This window comes from Barbus barbus (assembly GCF_936440315.1).
Source record: "Barbus barbus genome assembly, chromosome: 2".
In the NCBI taxonomy this organism is placed as follows: domain Eukaryota; kingdom Metazoa; phylum Chordata; class Actinopteri; order Cypriniformes; family Cyprinidae; genus Barbus; species Barbus barbus.
The window spans coordinates 24,977,393-24,994,406 of record NC_136730.1 but is presented as its reverse complement, the minus strand read 5'-3'; the positions used below and the strand labels follow the sequence as shown (position 1 = coordinate 24,994,406).

The 17,014-nt window shown below is 37.8% G+C and overlaps 1 protein-coding gene across 18 annotated transcripts in view; it reads right to left on the bottom strand.

Annotated features, from left to right (window-relative positions):
- Positions 1-17,014, bottom strand: part of scrib (scribble planar cell polarity protein) — an 86,755-nt gene that overhangs the window by 32,050 nt on the left and 37,691 nt on the right. For 13 of the 18 annotated variants that reach the window (XM_079430919.1, XM_079430917.1, XM_079430923.1 and 10 more), the window contains exons 2-16: positions 10,148-10,265; positions 9,533-9,611; positions 9,072-9,161; positions 8,242-8,298; positions 8,059-8,122; positions 7,701-7,775; positions 7,316-7,460; positions 6,487-6,605; positions 5,925-6,124; positions 5,644-5,810; positions 5,183-5,313; positions 4,954-5,082; positions 4,008-4,184; positions 3,402-3,806; positions 1,016-1,078 (exon numbers count right to left, since the gene is read on the bottom strand). In XM_079430919.1, the coding sequence (XP_079287045.1) occupies positions 1,016-1,078; positions 3,402-3,806; positions 4,008-4,184; positions 4,954-5,082; positions 5,183-5,313; positions 5,644-5,810; positions 5,925-6,124; positions 6,487-6,605; positions 7,316-7,460; positions 7,701-7,775; positions 8,059-8,122; positions 8,242-8,298; positions 9,072-9,161; positions 9,533-9,611; positions 10,148-10,265 (2,019 nt within the window). The remainder of the gene's footprint in view (positions 1-1,015; positions 1,079-3,401; positions 3,807-4,007; positions 4,185-4,953; positions 5,083-5,182; positions 5,314-5,643; positions 5,811-5,924; positions 6,125-6,486; positions 6,606-7,315; positions 7,461-7,700; positions 7,776-8,058; positions 8,123-8,241; positions 8,299-9,071; positions 9,162-9,532; positions 9,612-10,147; positions 10,266-17,014) is intronic. The other 5 variants (XM_079430916.1, XM_079430921.1, XM_079430924.1 and 2 more) reach the window with 3 other exon arrangements.

Sequence of the window (17,014 nt, the reverse complement as noted above, 5' to 3'; positions counted from 1 at the left end):
ATGCTATGGCTGATGGTCACTTATCTTACATTGGCACTGGGTCAGGAATTATTTAAAAAATGGATGAAAATAACTGACCTCCGCATTAGGGCATCAACATTATGTTGAAATTAGTTGCGTGACTGAGAATATAGTATTTACATATGTTCATATTGCACTTTGAAAAAGAAACAAACAATAATTTGGTGGGTTTTGGTTTTGGAGAACCACAAATCTCACTCCATCTGGTTTACGTGCAATTATAGAATTGACTGATTTTAGGGGAACCCTGAACATCAGTCATACGTATGGCATATATTTTTACATGGCAAGTAACAAATGTAAATTATTTCATTACGGAACTATAAACAACTACTTTTGTGGGTTTTGTTCATTTCAATCAGACAAAACGGAGACACTTGTAATATGATGCAGCAAAAGATAAATATAAGTTTCTACTAGCTCATATGTGCTCCTTGCTCCTAGGTGGCAGAACCTGACAGAGGGGTAGGCGGTGGAAAAGAGGGAAGAAAAACAAGAAAACGACAGAAAAACAGGTGGCAGACAGTAATAGAACCTAGTTTGGAGAAAAGCGTGGTAATGGAAACACAATGTTTCTTTCAAGTTTAAGGGCAATTATTAAGATAAAAAATACAGTTTATGAGATGCTTTTGATAACCACTGAAAATGCTTTGGTCCATAGACTTACATTTGAACTTCATCACTGCAAAAGCTTAACTTATTTTAATTGTTTTTTTTTCTAAGTTCTCAACCCAGAATATTCTTCAGCTAACAGATGCACCACAACCATTGTCTTCTCCAAACACTAAGATCTATTACAGCTGTGACTTATAAGTAAATGTTAGTCAGCAATTTCCCTAGCCATTCGGTGTGGATTAATGAAGGAATTTTGTGGTGGGTCATGATTCCCTGAACTGCAGGTGAACGATGAGTGAGTAAATAAATGAAGGAATGATCAAAAGGAGAGAGCGAGGAAGAGAGCGGGAGTTTGGGCGGAAAGAGAGTAGGTACAGACCTCTTCCTCCTCAATTCGAGCAGGCTCAATCAGCAGATTATTGACTTGATCAAATGACACCCCCTGTTAGGACAGGAACCAGCGAGAGGGCATGCAGATTAGTCAGGCCAAAAAAAAAAAAAAAAAACAGAAGCTATATGACTGGAAATTAAAATAAATCGAACAAACATCGACACAGGTCAATGACAGACACGCCTCCAAACACACACACACACACCCACCCACAGTAAGACAGGGCGCTTCCAAAACCACCACATATACAGCAAACAACACTGACTTACACACATAAAGAGCTTTAAAACAACACAACACAACTCTGTTCTCAGACTGCATTCAGCAAGCAGATTCAGCTCATGAAATAAAAGGGCTATTATCTGGAAAAGCTTGCTATTCATACAGCATCTGTACAGTCACATCACACTTTACAAAGGAAATCTAAAATGTTTAGCAATTTAAAAAGACTTGACAGCGAAATCAAAACGACCAACTGTCTAGTTTAAGCAACCCAAGTTACAGGTTGTCAATATTAACCCACATCCACACAAATGTGAATATTCATAAAGGAACAGCAAGTTACAATTTTTTTCAAACTGAAAACATGCACACACAAGTCCTGCACAAGCATTCCTCAGCCACTCATTCACCCAGTCATTGAGACCACACACACACACACACCTTGGAGTTGCTGACCGCGTTCAAAACTTTTTAAACCAGATATAAATAAATCTTGGCTTCAAAGATTAACTTTAAATATGCATAGCTGAATTAAATCATATTCAAGAATTCAATGAATGATTGCAAAGCATTATGTTGCATGTTTGTAGGAAATAAATTCTCACTGTCGGTGGTTGTAACATTTTTTACATATTTGCTAACAGTAAAACACCTAAAGGGTTAATGCAATCTTTCTGGTTAAAGTATTTTAAAAACCGAATGAGAGTCCTCATATTTCTACACAATAATAATTATAGAAAGAAAAAAAAAATATTGATGTGAAGTTCAGGTATAATTTAAAATGATCAGCACAGCACAGTTGTGGAAAAGGTGGGCAAAGAGAGCAGTGTGCACTGATTTCCCCAGGCAACAGAGACAGCAAATGATACGATGAGAAGCAAGAGCAGTGCTCAATGGGGTGGAGTCAAGCTGTGGAGGAGGAGCTAAACATAGCTAAAGGGTGGGGCAAAACGAGAAGCTTTTTCATTTGAGGTTCGGTCCTTTCAAAGGAACAAGTCATCTTAAAATAAGCATTTATTATTCATACAAAAGAGTCTAAGATATCAATGGCATACTTTGCATGCTGACAATATTCATACCAATGACACGATGGCTCTGATACCACGAATGAAGCTGAATGAACAAATATTGTCACAGAGGGGTCTAAAAGTGTGAGACAACAAACTAAAACAAAAGTGGGACGAATCAAAAGACATTCTGAACTTTTCTGCACAGTACTGTTCAAAAGGTCAGAGGTCAGTAAGAATTAATGTGTCTTTTGATCAAAAGTGACAGGAGAGATTGGTAGAATGAGTTCTGAAAGATCATGTGACACTGAAAACTGGAGTAATGGCTGCTGAAAATTCAGATTGGCCATCACATGAATAAACAGTTAAAAAAAAATTTTTATTACAATTTAAAATACTACTATAATTTAAAATTGGAATAACATTTCACAAAAATCCTGTTTTTACTGAGTTTTTGTCCAAATAAATGCAGCCTCGGTGAGCCTAAGAGACTTCTACTAACCTCAAACTTTTGAACAGTATTATAACTCAAATTTTGCATTTAAAAATTTGCATTAAATTTAAAAAATGTAAAACGGACACATTTACACAAGGGGTCTCAAACTTTTAGCACTGTATTTTGTATATTTTAAGTCCGAAATTTTTGCACGTTAAAAATAAATACAACCTCACATTGTGTCAATTACGTTTACACACTGCCTCCGAAACTCTCGTCCTTCATAAAAAATTCAGATCAGGTTCGCATCCGGAGCATGCATTTGGATAGGAAAGGATGAGGAATACGAATAAATGGAAAAACGCAATGACCTTAAGTCAGAAATTTTCTCATCCTTTCCTATCCAAATGCATGCAATGTATGCGAAAACGCAGAAAATCGAACCTAATCCGAATTTATGACAAACGAAAGTTTCGGTGGCAGTGTGTAAACGTGATTGACACAACGTGAGGTAGTATTTTTTAACGTAAGAAAATTTCGGACGAAAATTCTGTCTCCGTGTGCAATGGCCTTTAGACAGAAAAAATTCCGCACTCTCCACTAACATGTGTGAACATGATTAAATAACTCCACTTAAACCCACAGACAATATAAATTGATTTCACCAGGATTTCCCACACCACTGCTTCAAGAAGTGAGACCTTCTTACCTTCACTGGTTGCAGGGACGAGTTCATCTGACTCAGCCTGCTGTCTTCTAGCTCAGCTGCTTCTAGTCTTTGCTGAAAAGGGGTATTGACTGTTACTCCTCTCTCGTCCTCCTCATCCTCGTCCTCCTCCTCCTCCTCACAATCCCTCTCATCCTCAGGGGTGTGAGCAGTAGGTGAAAGGCCGTCATGACTGAAGCCTTGCAGCAGGGCGGCGACAGTCTCTGGTTTGGGCAGCTTGGTGATCTTGAAGTGCTTTTTGTAGTGTGGTGTGTCTTTACGTATGAGCCGCTGTTTCTCTGCAGGAATAGGCGGCGTTCGAGAGTTCTCATCGCTCCTTTCAGCGTCTTCATCTTCATCCTCATCACCACCACGGATGATGGGCTCTTCAGCAAAGTGCACAGTAGGCTGTGAAGGCAAGAAAAACGGTTTACCAATGCAGTGAGAGAATCATTATTGTTCTGAATCAAGGAAAAAAACAGAAGGACTTTGTGAAACAAATTGCAACATACTCACACTAACCAAAACATTATCTTTACAGTAGCTTGCACATGTACAATAGAGGTCACAGTTACATTCAAGGATGTGCTGAACATACTTCATACATACCTCAGTATACTCCACCTCCATCTCATCCAGCTCCTCCTCCTCTTGACCATGACCATCATTAATCTCCACCCCTGTACTGTTTACAGCCCGCTTCTCATCCTGAGAAGTGGCAGAGGCGGTGCTACTGGACGCCTGAGAATCATGACTTTGATTGGACAGCCCACTCAACCGTTTCGCCTGTGAAAAAACATTATACATAATCAATGGAAAAAAACTGAGCAGCTTGTATCTAATATTTAAATAATGATTAAAAAATAGTTTGCACATAATATAAAAAAATATGTACTGACAATATTTAAATGATCAAATAATTTAAATAAATAAAATGAATACAATTAAAAAAATGATATATACACATACATACATATAAAATTATATATATATATAATCAACATAATCATAGCAGTCCAAGCACCATTGTCTCATATGAATTTTCAAATATAATGTGGTTTTTATAACAAAGCCCATCTTAGTCAATCTTATCCTAAGAGACAAAACTTTTGTCGTCAATTTATGTGAACAGCAATATATTTATTCATGCCTGGAATCTTGATAGTTTTCCTTTTAAACTAATTGTATAAAATTAATGTATTTTGTAAGTTGCACCTGAATATAATTTGCAATATTTATAAACATTATAAACACATTTTAGTTCCCCACACTCCACAAAGAAATTCTTTAAATGTAACAGTATAGAGAACAATAATGAAAAATAAGTATAAAATTAACATGGCACATTTTAGATGATAAAAAGATGTGACATATTTGGCAAAATATGGTATACTATTAGTACCATAGTTCTACAAATAAACGGATTCTGTGCATTTATTTCCATACAAATTGATGAAAACGAAAAGAAGCACTTTTGAACCCAAAACAAAAAGAAGAAAAAAAAAGCCACAAGAAAAACAAAAAATAAAACAATTGTGCCTTTGTTTGAATTTACCTCAGAGTCCGGGGACTCCAGTTCCTCATCTGGCTTGGCTGTATAAGCCTCATTTCTCCTGGCTTCAATGACATTCTTCATTACCTTCAGCTCACTGGGATGTGGTGTGGCTCTCCTCTGAAGACCCTGCTGGTTCACATATACAGAAAGTGTGTTAGCACATGTACACAGTTTCATGTAAACAGTTGTACAGAAATCATAAACATCCTGTACACATTTCTACGCTCACCCTCTTATCTGCTGCAGTCTCCTCATCTTCCTCTTCGCGTTTGGAGTCATCCTGGAACTGAATGACCGATACCCTGTTCAAATTAGTGTCTGTGGGCCAGGTTTCATCAACGCTCCTGTCCAGTAGATTCTCTAAAAAGCATATTACAAAATATTGCATTATGATACGTGTCCTGGATTCACTGTGTGTAGTCTCAGCCTCGGACTGCATGGGCACAAACCAGCCACAGTCCACTTTGTAGTGACTTTAAATGCACTTTTTCAAACAAAAAAGAACACTACAGCATAATTTAATTTTTTTTTCAGTCAAATGGTCTGTTTCTGACCAAGTAAGCAGCTCCAAGTAAGAACAATCTGCAAAGTGGGGTAGAAACTTAGCCATTTAGTCAAAATTCTGGCTATGCAAAGCCTCTTTGGGTGTGACATGACAGCTCCATTCACAAGGTCAGTGGAGTGTCTTACCAAGGCTTGATGAGGGTTGCTGAGGCAGCAGGTAGCAGGTGAGAACTTTTTCCCCAGTCTGCTCATCGTCCTCTGTCTGGAACTTCAGCATGGGCTGAGACTGGTTCTCTGCCAGCCACATGGCCTTCAGGTTCAAATTGGCCAATGCGAAGGGTAAATTCTGCAACCTGGGATGGAGAGCAAGAGATGGAGAAACTTCAGTGCATGAAACAAGCAGCTGGTAACAATTCTTATGGTCACTCTGCCATCCAAAACCTGTGATACAGAGAATGCATTTTCACCTGTTGCCTGCTACATCCAGCACGTGTAATTCTGTTGCATTGGCCAGCTCAGTGGGTAGTTTTCCCAAACGGTTATCTCTGAGGGAGAGCACGTTCAGGGTGACACAACCTCCCAGTTCTGCTGGCACGCTGCTCAAGCGGTTTCGGTCAACATTCAAGTTGGTCAACTTCTTCAGCTTCCCAAGTGAGCGAGGGAGGGACTGAAAGAGAAAGTTTTCACAATGGGCTCTGCTCTGACACGTCTGCTTTCCTCTTGAAATTTGGTAATGCAGTCCTGCTAATATTGTTAGGATTAATTGTGATTACTCATTTCTAAGTTATTTCAGATGATGAAAACATCCTTTAAACAAACAAAAGCAATGCAAATGAAATCCACTCTATTGACACATCATTCCCACTATTGTACCATTTAAAAAAAAATCTGGGGCATTTACAGCATAATCATATGGAAGAATTACTTAAAATATAACCTGATGCTCCAAAATCAGTGTCACAGAATTAGAAGGTGCAGAAACCAAATAAAGGCAGGCATAACAGAGATCAGGTGGTGCAGGTTGTATACCTGGAGAAGGTTCTCAGTCAACATGAGCTCTGTCAGGTTCTCACACTCGCCAATAGAGTCTGTGAGATGCACTAAGCGGTTCTGGTTCACTTTCAGAATCGACAACTTCTTAAGTGAGCCTGTAAAAGAAAAACAAAGTTCATGGATGCCTTGAGATAAGTACAAAAACAATTGTAGTCATATGGTATCAAGATGAACAATGACTGACAAACACTGATGATCACTGACAGGAAAGAAACATGATTTTAAAATGAATTACATGGTATATGTAAGTGATAGTAGCTGAAAAAACAACAAAAAAAAAAACATTAACCTTAAACTTGTAATAACAGTGCAGCATAGGATGACCTAAGTCTGCTGACACTAGGGGGCAGTGTTGTGATTCTATAAATTAATAAAAACTTTAAACATTGACTATGACCATAAAAGTTAAAAAAAGTAATAATTTAGACAATTTTACATTATTTAAGGTGTATCTTATTGACCTGAAAGAAACAAAATATTTTAACATTTCTGTTGTAACCTGATTGGAACTTTAACACCAGAGGATTCAAAATTTCCCTCTGGCAAATCATAAGACTCACATGTCACATGTGTAACTAAACGCCTACACCCTGTGAGCAAATAAGGTATCAGACAGAATGCAAGTGTGACCATTTTGGTTGTCACCTTACAGGTGCTGACTGACTTTAGTCTGGGCAGCACTTAGTTTTCAGTAAGATGATTATGGTGAAGTTTATGGTGAAGGCAGGACAACATGTTTATTTTAACAAAAAGCAGGAACAATCTCATATTTCTTGATGTTTATAAGAGGGATATAGAGTTTCACCAATGCTGTCTGGCAAGACTTCCAGGAGGTTCTCAGAGAGCAGCAGGTCCGTGAGGGCGACAAGGCCACTGATCTCTGTGGGAAGCTCTGATAGACGGTTCTCTGACACGTCCAAGCAAACCAGCTGCCGCAGGTTCCCTAGCTCCTGTTAAACACAGAGGTCATCTTTCAGTCAGCCGAAAGTGAATTAAGGTATTCTAGTTTCCACTCCAGTTATCACCAAAACAAGCACATGGCACATGCATTCAGCTGTGCTGAGGGTAAACAACATCTGAAAAGGACAACATCTGCAAGAATTTGAACCTTTATCTGAACTGAATATTTTAAACCATCAGGGCAGATGACCAGTATGATAATGAGCCAATCAGAAGCTGCCTGTACTCACAGGAGGTAGTGAGGAGAGCTGGTTTCTGTCCAACCAAAGCTCACGAAGATTGGGCAGTGCCCCAAGTGTGTCAGGCTGAACGGAAGAAAAAGCAGCAAGCAGATTAAAGACAGGATATGAGGCAATAAAATGAGGCAAACAATAATTTACAAAAAAATAAAACAATGTCAAATGATAAGTTAATCGGCAGGCACTCAAGTGTTGGTTCAGCAAAGTACATGATAATCAGATAGCCACTGAGGCAAATAAAAATAAGCTCTAAATAAACCTGAAAACATGGCATGCATATGTGTGCATGATTTCATAACTAAAACATCAAAATTATTCTCAGGACCAAACAAAATTATCCACTTCTTACCAAAACTTCCAGTACATTGCTGCCCAGATCCAGCTGTTCCAGTTTAACCAGGAAGGAAAGAGAGCTAGAGGATGATCGAGACAGATTTCACATTTAACGTTATTTTTATCCATTTTTTGGGTGTATAATCAGAGCATAAACACTGTGGATCTTATAACTGCAGTTGGATGGGAAAAAACTCACGAGGGCAAAGATTTCAGTAGATTCTCCCTCAGCTCTAGAGTCACCAGGTTTGACAAGCTGAGAGAAGAAAAAAAGAGAGAGTCGAGACAGTGTCAGATGGGGAGTGTGTCGCTCCGTTTGGAAGAGTAAGGGGCTCCTCCATCTGCACGAATTCAACAGTAGCCAAAAACCATGTGTGTGTGTGTGTACATGTGTGAAATGGAGAGAGACAGTGTGTGTCTGAATGTGAATGGGATGCCTGCTTTGCATGATAATTACAAAAGGCAATAAAAATTTGAAAAAGAAAAATGCATTTAGACATTTTAAAATAATATGCATAGGTATTCCTCTGTGATGCACATTGCTTTTATCCATTACTTTGGTTGCATAAAATTAGGGGTTGCATTGTGAGACTGTACTATATTAACATGCATATAGTTTTGTATAAATGACTGACATAAGAGATACATATTATATTATTATACAATATGACGCTTGCTTTTTATATCTATCAGCAAGAAATAAATATTAACGCTATCTATTTTCTAAAAGCATGTTACAGATCTTATGTGAATAAGTGATCTATAAATAGATTCATCAAAAGGTTGACCTTGTAGGGTTTAATCAAACTGTCGAAAATGAAAATGATGGAATTCTCTAGGACAACAGAAGGACAAAACAGTCACCATCCTTAATTTTTTTAATCATCTTTTACGTTATACGTGTAAAAAATATTAAATTTTTACCCAATAAATTTTCTTGTGGAAGGGACTTTTCAGATTTTTTACAGTTTTATTAAAAAAACAAACAAACAAACCCCCTTGGAATAGAACGTGTTCATATCGACTTACTTTCCAATGTCATTGGGTAAAGACTGCAGCGACACGTCATTGAGTGATAGGTGAGACAGTCCTCTGAGCTGTGTGAAGCCATCAGGCAACCTGAGACCGACAGAGACAAAAGGAAAATGAGACGCACAGTGGAAAAGTTTTGGTCTGTGAAAGCGGTTACTGCTAACAGCAGCGTCCATCTTCCTGCTCTAATGCAAATAATGAGTAGGAAGCACTTGTGTGATGAATTAAGTTGACATCCTTTAATAGCAGTGTGCACTGACTGACCCAAACAAAGGGTCTGTTCCATTCTCACCTGCTATATAAATAACATTACAGCATTTTAACAGAATACTGTTATTGATCATTTTAAACTCTTTTTAGCGTCAGACTTTTCTTTCTCCACCTTTCATAATCAAGAAAGTGTTATTTGGTATGAGCCAGAGGTTTGGGGGATTTGAGGGTTCTTCCAACACACTAACCTGGACAAGGGGTTTCCGCTGAAGTCTACAATCTCCAAGGCCTGACAGAATTTAATGTTTTCGGGAATCTCAGAAATATCTGAGAGAGAAAGAGAGAGAAAGGCACAGTCAGCAAGATATACTGAAGGAGTGTCACGACAAACTGAGCACTTTTTCAGGCTTCTTAATAATGGCTACCAGATGGCCTGGAGGAACGGGAGGAGAGGGTGATTTGACTGTGGTGAGTCGTCTGTAAGTGTGCATCTTATATGGGATCTGAGCCACACGTTGGGGACCTAGTGAGAGTCGCTTCATTTGCCGAGTTGCAGAATATAACACTGCATAGTCTAAATACAGACCAACATGTTCGGCATTCCCACAATCAATCCTGAGACTAACAGTAAATGTTCTTCGGGCTGTGCGAGGCACATGAGAAGACAATTTGGCGTTGAAATTGATGTACACTTCTTAAATAGACGTGGCTCAAAAGAAAACATTCCAGAGCACTGTGTAAAGAAACTTTCAAGTGGCACACAGGATGTGTAGGAAAGTGTGTAAATATCTCTAGATGGGTGCGGTTTAAAAGCGGATTTATTTTTCAGCAGCAGTGAACGTTTAAGAAAGAGTATTACATACCATTTCTAGAGAGGTCTAGCTCCACCAGCTGCGTGAAGTTGGCAATGTCGGGTGGCAATTTTTGAATCTCATTGTCGCTGAGGCCCAGCTTTCGCAGATTGTGCAATTTGAAGAAAGGCTGAAAGGTAAAGAAAGTGTAAGATCAGATAAAACGCAGTTATATACTGGCCTGACAAATGCAACAAGGGAGACACAATATAGATAGGCCCCATATTGGTTACTGGCCAATATTGGTGATGTTTAAGTTATTGCACTCTCATAATATTGGATATTTAATTTTTTATGCCTATTTTAGCAACAGCGATAGATTATGGCAAAAAAAAAAAACACTTCAAAGGGATAGTTCATGACAACTGTCATTGTTTATTTACCCAGTCATTATCCCAAACCTGCATGGCTTTCTTTCTTCTGCGGAACACAAAAGATGATGATACAATTTCAGTGACCGCTGACTTCCATTTTATAGACGAAGAAAACACTGAGGCTTTTCTCAATTTATCTTTTTTATGTTTCATAGAAGAAAGTCAGTCATACAGGTGTGAAATAACATGAGAGTGAATAAATTATTAGTAAATATTCATTTTTGGATGGTTATCCTGTTAAGAGCACTCACTCTTGAAGAGTGCGTCCCTTTTAAGAGTTCATGTCACCATTTATTGGTTATTACAGGCCGACTGGTATCTGACTTTTTGCATTATATCTGACTGATTTGTAGAAATCAGTGTGGCTGGTGACAACGAAAAACACAGATGGGTCAGACATTGCATGGTGAAAATTATTGGAGCATTGAAAGATTTACAACAAACAAGGTTATACACTCAATCCTATACTGCAATCGCAAATGACAGCTAGCCAAAAAATTGAGAAGGCCAATGAAATTCAAATTAGCATGTTATTTGCATGTTACTTTAAAAAAGCCAGATTGGAAACTAATCACCACTGTTCAAGTACCTGACAACAGCTCATCCACACACACAATCATGTAAAGCGAAGGCAAAAGTGTGCGTGTCTGTTTTTGCACGCCATGCTACTTTATCAAGAGCTTGCTTGTTAGTTGGTCACATTCAGTACATTCCTGCTGCTGCGGCCCGTCATGCCCTCTCCTCTTTTTATGCTGGGCTGGCTGCTGAACACCAACAGAGGGCTTACTATGTGCTGCCAAGAACAAGGCTGATACTGCGGGATGTGTGTTTGTGTGTGTGCAGTTGCTTGTTGTGATTCTGATTCACTGGTACACAAGGGCAAAACATCAAAACTCTCTGTAAAAAGAGAAAATGGATGTAAAATAAAAATGAAGGATGAGAACAGCACATGATTGTGGGAAATGAAACTCGAAGCTTGAGTAAACCAAACAACAGTCAGTTATCACCTCTCTCTAAAGCAGTAGTTTTCAACCGGGGGGCCAACTAACTGCTGACTAAGCAGACTTCCCAGGGGGTCTCAAGATGACTTATACTATAGAACATTTTGTTAATTAAATAAAGCTTAAATAAAAAACTTAAACTGGCTGGCTTTAGTAACAACAAGTAAGCACTGAAATTCCAAACTGAAAATAAATGACTAAAACAACTACAACTATAACTTAATAAATCAATAAATCAAAATAGTAATATAATAAAAGAATAAGAATGACAAATGACTACAAATTAAAATGAAAAGTGAAAGTAAAAAAATAAGTCAATTTAAGGAATCAAAAATAAAATAAAATACAATTCTTATCTAGTAAATCGTGAAAGACTAGAAAAGTCATGGAATCAAACTGAGGAATCCTGAATAACAATCAGCTCTTAAAACACCTGGAATTCTGAAACTCTATTTTAAATTCAAATGATTATGCTCTTTAATCTATGGATGTTCAGTTTCTCTACATTAATGTCATTAATAAAAAAAAATTCTGTCACAGCAGCAGATATTCCAGAGGAAATCTATTAGCCTACATGGGGAGAAGCCACTGAATTCTGACGAGGGCAACAGAGTGCCTTGTCAAAAGGTTGAGAAGAGCTGAAGGTGCTCCCTTGCAAAAATGGCACTTCGTATAAAGTTAAACATGGAAGGTAATAATGTTTGCTAATGTAAACATCTCTATCACTGCTATCGTTCACCTCTGTAGTTCAGTGTGGGCAGCTGGAGGCTCTGCTGCCACCACCACGGTGGCAGGTGAAACAGATCACATGACTAAGCGATGGGAAATGTGAGCCTGGTTAGAAATGAGACCAAAATACACAGAGATCAAGTAATAAACTCAGTACAGCTGCCACATACAGGACTGAAATTGAAAACAAGTGGTGTGATGACACATGGTTGAACTACACACGTCACCTTAAAAACTCAAGGGAAAATGCTGAGATGCCCTCACACAGAGGCCAACAAAACACGTACCAGCACTAACTTCCTTCAATTATCATGCCGGCGGGCGAGGGGAAGAGCATCGCATCGCCGGCGGGTGCCTGACTGTCGACTGCTAGTCAGGTTGTCCTGAGTGGGAGCCATGAGGTCTATCGGGGGGAGGAAGCTCTCTAGTGAAGGCCTGATTATAAACACACACAAAGCGGCCCATTCATCACTGCAGCCAGATGCCAGGCAAGCTCAAGGCCATATAGTTACCAATCTACTGCACTCACACACTCAAAAAGACACTCTTTTCACTATCCAGTAATCCATCTGCGTCCCCAGTGTGTAAACAGACTTGGTGGTCAGGCATGTTTTGTGTCCCTCTCTCACTTGTGTCTCTCTGGACAACAGGTGACTAACAAAGACATTCAGCATCTATTAATTCCTTAAACTTCACTACACAAAAACAGAAGTCCGACATCATCACACTGATGTGAGTTTGAGTGCCTTTAATCCAGACTGACTTGTAAAGCATATTGACCATTTGCAGCTGCTAATTACACACACCACTGACAGTTACAGGCATTCTGACAATGCTGGAGATCCTAAGGATAATCTGGCTTTACAGCGTTTATTTGCATGTTTGTGAACTGAGTGGGTTTAAAGAAGTCATGATAATTCACTATACAAAGCAGAGTGTTGCTTTAACTGTGAGAAAATGCCTTAACTGTGTCTATATATGCCAGTAACAGTAAAATGATAAAATGACACCAATGTTTTATAAATATGCATGACTGATCAAAATCACAACAAAGTAATCTTCCGCCAAGCAAAGTCAGTCCTCCTTTGATTTTATATTTGAGAGTGATTATTATATCAGAAAATAAATAGCAGCTGAATATAATACTTCAGGCTCTGTAATTCATTTTAACATTTAATATTATAATAATGATCCAAATGGGAGGGTTCCCTGTATAGTTTACAGCATTACACTGTGTCTTAACTACACACGATGTGACAAGATTCCAGCGACAGTTTGGCTGTCCACACCAGACGTTACATGACAGAATCAATCAAATATTACAACCAATCAAAAGCATGTGTGGGGCGGGCCCTCTCTGGAAGCACACTGCACTCGCAACGAAATGGATAAGTTTATAATGAAGTTCATAACTATTAATCGAATCAAGAATCAAATCGAATAGAGAGCTTGTGTGTTGAAGTGCAACACAAACTCATTCCTATGGCCTCTGCCTATATGTTCTGCCATTTCATATATTCATATATATATATATATATATATATATATATATATATACACATACACAGGGGCGATTCTAGGATTTTTTCAACAGGGGGGCACAAGAGGGGCCACACTTAATAGAAAGGGGCCAATTTTATGTTGTGTATATACTTAACTGTAGATATCTGAATTGTTTAAAGTTCAGTATAAGCTTTAAAACTTAGCAATAAACAGTATGTGTGTGTGTGTGTGTGTGTGTGTATGGCGGGAGAGCCTGGTGAATCCATGACACATATGTTGTTCCAAACAGTGAATCTCTTTTTTCCATGTTACAAAAGAAATTGTGAAGAAAGTTATTGTCCATATATAATGAGTGTCAACGGTGATCAAAATAGAGCTTGATTTGATTTCCATTGCAGTGGACAAAAACATTTTCTTTTTTGTTTCATGGAAGAGAGAAAATCATAAAGGTTAGAGGAGAGTAAATGATGACAATTCACATTTTTGGGTGAAATACACCAATCTGACTGCCTTGAAACATTAAACAGGGTTTTAATGGGTCAGAAATGGTCTTTGGTATAGTGAACAACTTTTCCCTCTTATTATAAGTTGAGGAGAGTGAACTGCCTGCTTAAATGGTTCTCCAGTAATATGTGTGACATTCAGGTGAAGCAAATCGAGCTGTGCAGATCAGAAACATATTTAGCAGAGGTGGGTACCAGAATCAAGAGGTTATATTTATAACTAAATGAATTATTTATCCATCGTAGATTATTAAATTTCTTAAATATACACTTTTTTATAATAATAACAATATGCAAATGTATTAATACAATTCTAAATTACTATATCAATAATTTCATAAATTCTAACAATTTGTATAAGGATACAAATTTTGAACAGCTGATGATAAAAGCAAAATTGTGATGCATAAACAAATGCTATCAGTTGTATAATGCCATATTTATGCTTATTAATAATAACAGAGAAATCAACCTTTCAAACATGACAGATTTTTTGCACGTCAATCACACATTGTGTAGGTAACTATAAGATTTATTCTATTCTTCTCCTTATCAATCAACATGTTCATTATAATTTTTTTTTAAATAATTAAAAGACAAACAAAAAAAACGTCAGTTAAATAAAAATTTGACATTAATCACAAACTACAAAATTTGATAATTATTATTAACAAAGTTAATAATTAATGGGGATCTAAGACAATTATAAAACACAAGCTAGATATAAAAAATATCTTCATAATCTCTAGATATCTGTCAAATTATCCATAAGATAAGTGCAGCCTACATGTGGTGAATGAAGTTCGAGGTTACGGCGGTCATGCTCGGGTTGCAAATTGTGCATAGGCCTACACCAAATTTCTTTTTATGAATGTTGTCCGTTTCGAAGTGTTTGTATCCAAACAAACAATATTTGTAGATTCTCTCTACCCCTTGTAGCCTATTGTTCTGTGCTTGCACAGCGTCATGCAGTGTGTAGACTTTGATCAGAGGCGCCGGCGCCACTGCTTCCGTGGCTTGCAGTTTGTGTAAGTGGTTCTCAAACTTTTTACACCAGCTACCCCCTGGGGCATTTAAGATTCTTCTGCGTACCCCCTCTCTTCCACTTAGACCGCAGTCACACCTTTTTTATTAAAGGACAACATTTGCCCCCTTAAATTGATTTACAGGTGCATTTTTTTTTTACCTTTATAGAGGCAAAGGTTTTCTATCCTTATTTTATTGTATGTAATGTTTTATGTCATATTCTTAATATTTCATTAAGTGTATTATTAATATAATAAATAAAACAATAAATGCTGGCAAAAGGAAGTGATACTTGTAGATTTAAAAATAAAACCGCCAGTAGGTGGCGGCAAATCTTAATGAGCGAGGCGTCGCGGCATTCATTCAGTAACGAATCAAAAGTCTGTAGTTATGAAAGGGTTATTAATTAAAAGGGACTAGTTCAAATCGTTCAAAGCCGCAGATTCGTTCACTAACGAAACACAGTTGTATGTTGCTTGGAGACGCACACCAGATGTTGCATATTTCATTGGAACTATTATTTCGCAACAAAATAACAAACAATTTTGATATTGTGTTTAAAATATAGGCTACATTTAAAATGTAAAATGTTCACTTAATATCACCTTTTTTGTAGAACTGTTGTATAAAATCAATGTCACATTTGCAATCATTTGGATATTCAAGGAAAATTGCATTCTTTCTTGTATTTTAAACATGAAAAACAATAACTCGCACAGGGTGTGTCTGTATCAAAGAGACTCTTAAATCAAACTCAATGTACAGTCAGTGTCAATATTTGCTCTTCATGATATAAGTGCTACAAATCTACTTTAGAGATGAACAGCAGCGTAATTAGCTAAAGCAGCATACTAAGCGGGCATCCTATCACATGCACGGGATGCAGTCAGTTTTGATCTCCAAAGATGTGGTAATTTAACTGGATATCATGTATTTGACCATTTACGCCACTCCCATTTTCCTGTTTTTATATTAGAAGTGACGTTTTGCTTATCAGAAATGCATGCTCAGTTACTTTAATTTGGGGTAGAATTAATTGAATGCCAAAACTCAGAATTGTATTGGCGTACCCCCTACATCACCTCATGTAGCCTACCCCCAGGGGTACGCGTACCCCAGTTTGAGAACCACTGAGTTAGGCTAAATAGTTAGTTGCAATTATTTTTTAAATGATTTTTAAAGTTTAATTACAGTTCTTATAAAGTCATTATCAAGTCATGCGATTCGAGACTGATTTAATTTAGAGTAGGCTATAGAGCTATGCAAAATCACAGGCAGAACAGGTAGCATATGAGATTTGGAGGGCTTTTATTTTATAATGCAACATCAGATCGTCTTGAAACTGGTTGAGTGACACCCTGGGGTAGTGGACTATTAATCTGAATTGAAACAGGTCTGTGGAAACAGGGAGTTTCCTTTTTAGAGCTATCCAAAATCAAATACAAAAACTGGTCATGAGTTTTTGGAGGGCTTTTATTTTGTAACAGAAAATCAGACAGCCCTGACATTGGGCAAATGACATTCTGGAGTGGTGTATTATTAATCAAAAGTGAAACTTTTTTGTGGAGACAGGGAGTTTTCTTTTTATAACTATGTGAATGTACAGAAAAACAGTCTTAAGTAGGGATAACTGCAGGCTCATGCAATGGGCGTGGCTTAAGGTGCGACTCGTCGACGCACTCCAAAGCCCCTTTCACACTGCACGTTGGTCCCGGAAAATTGCCAGAGTGCCTTCTGTGTGAA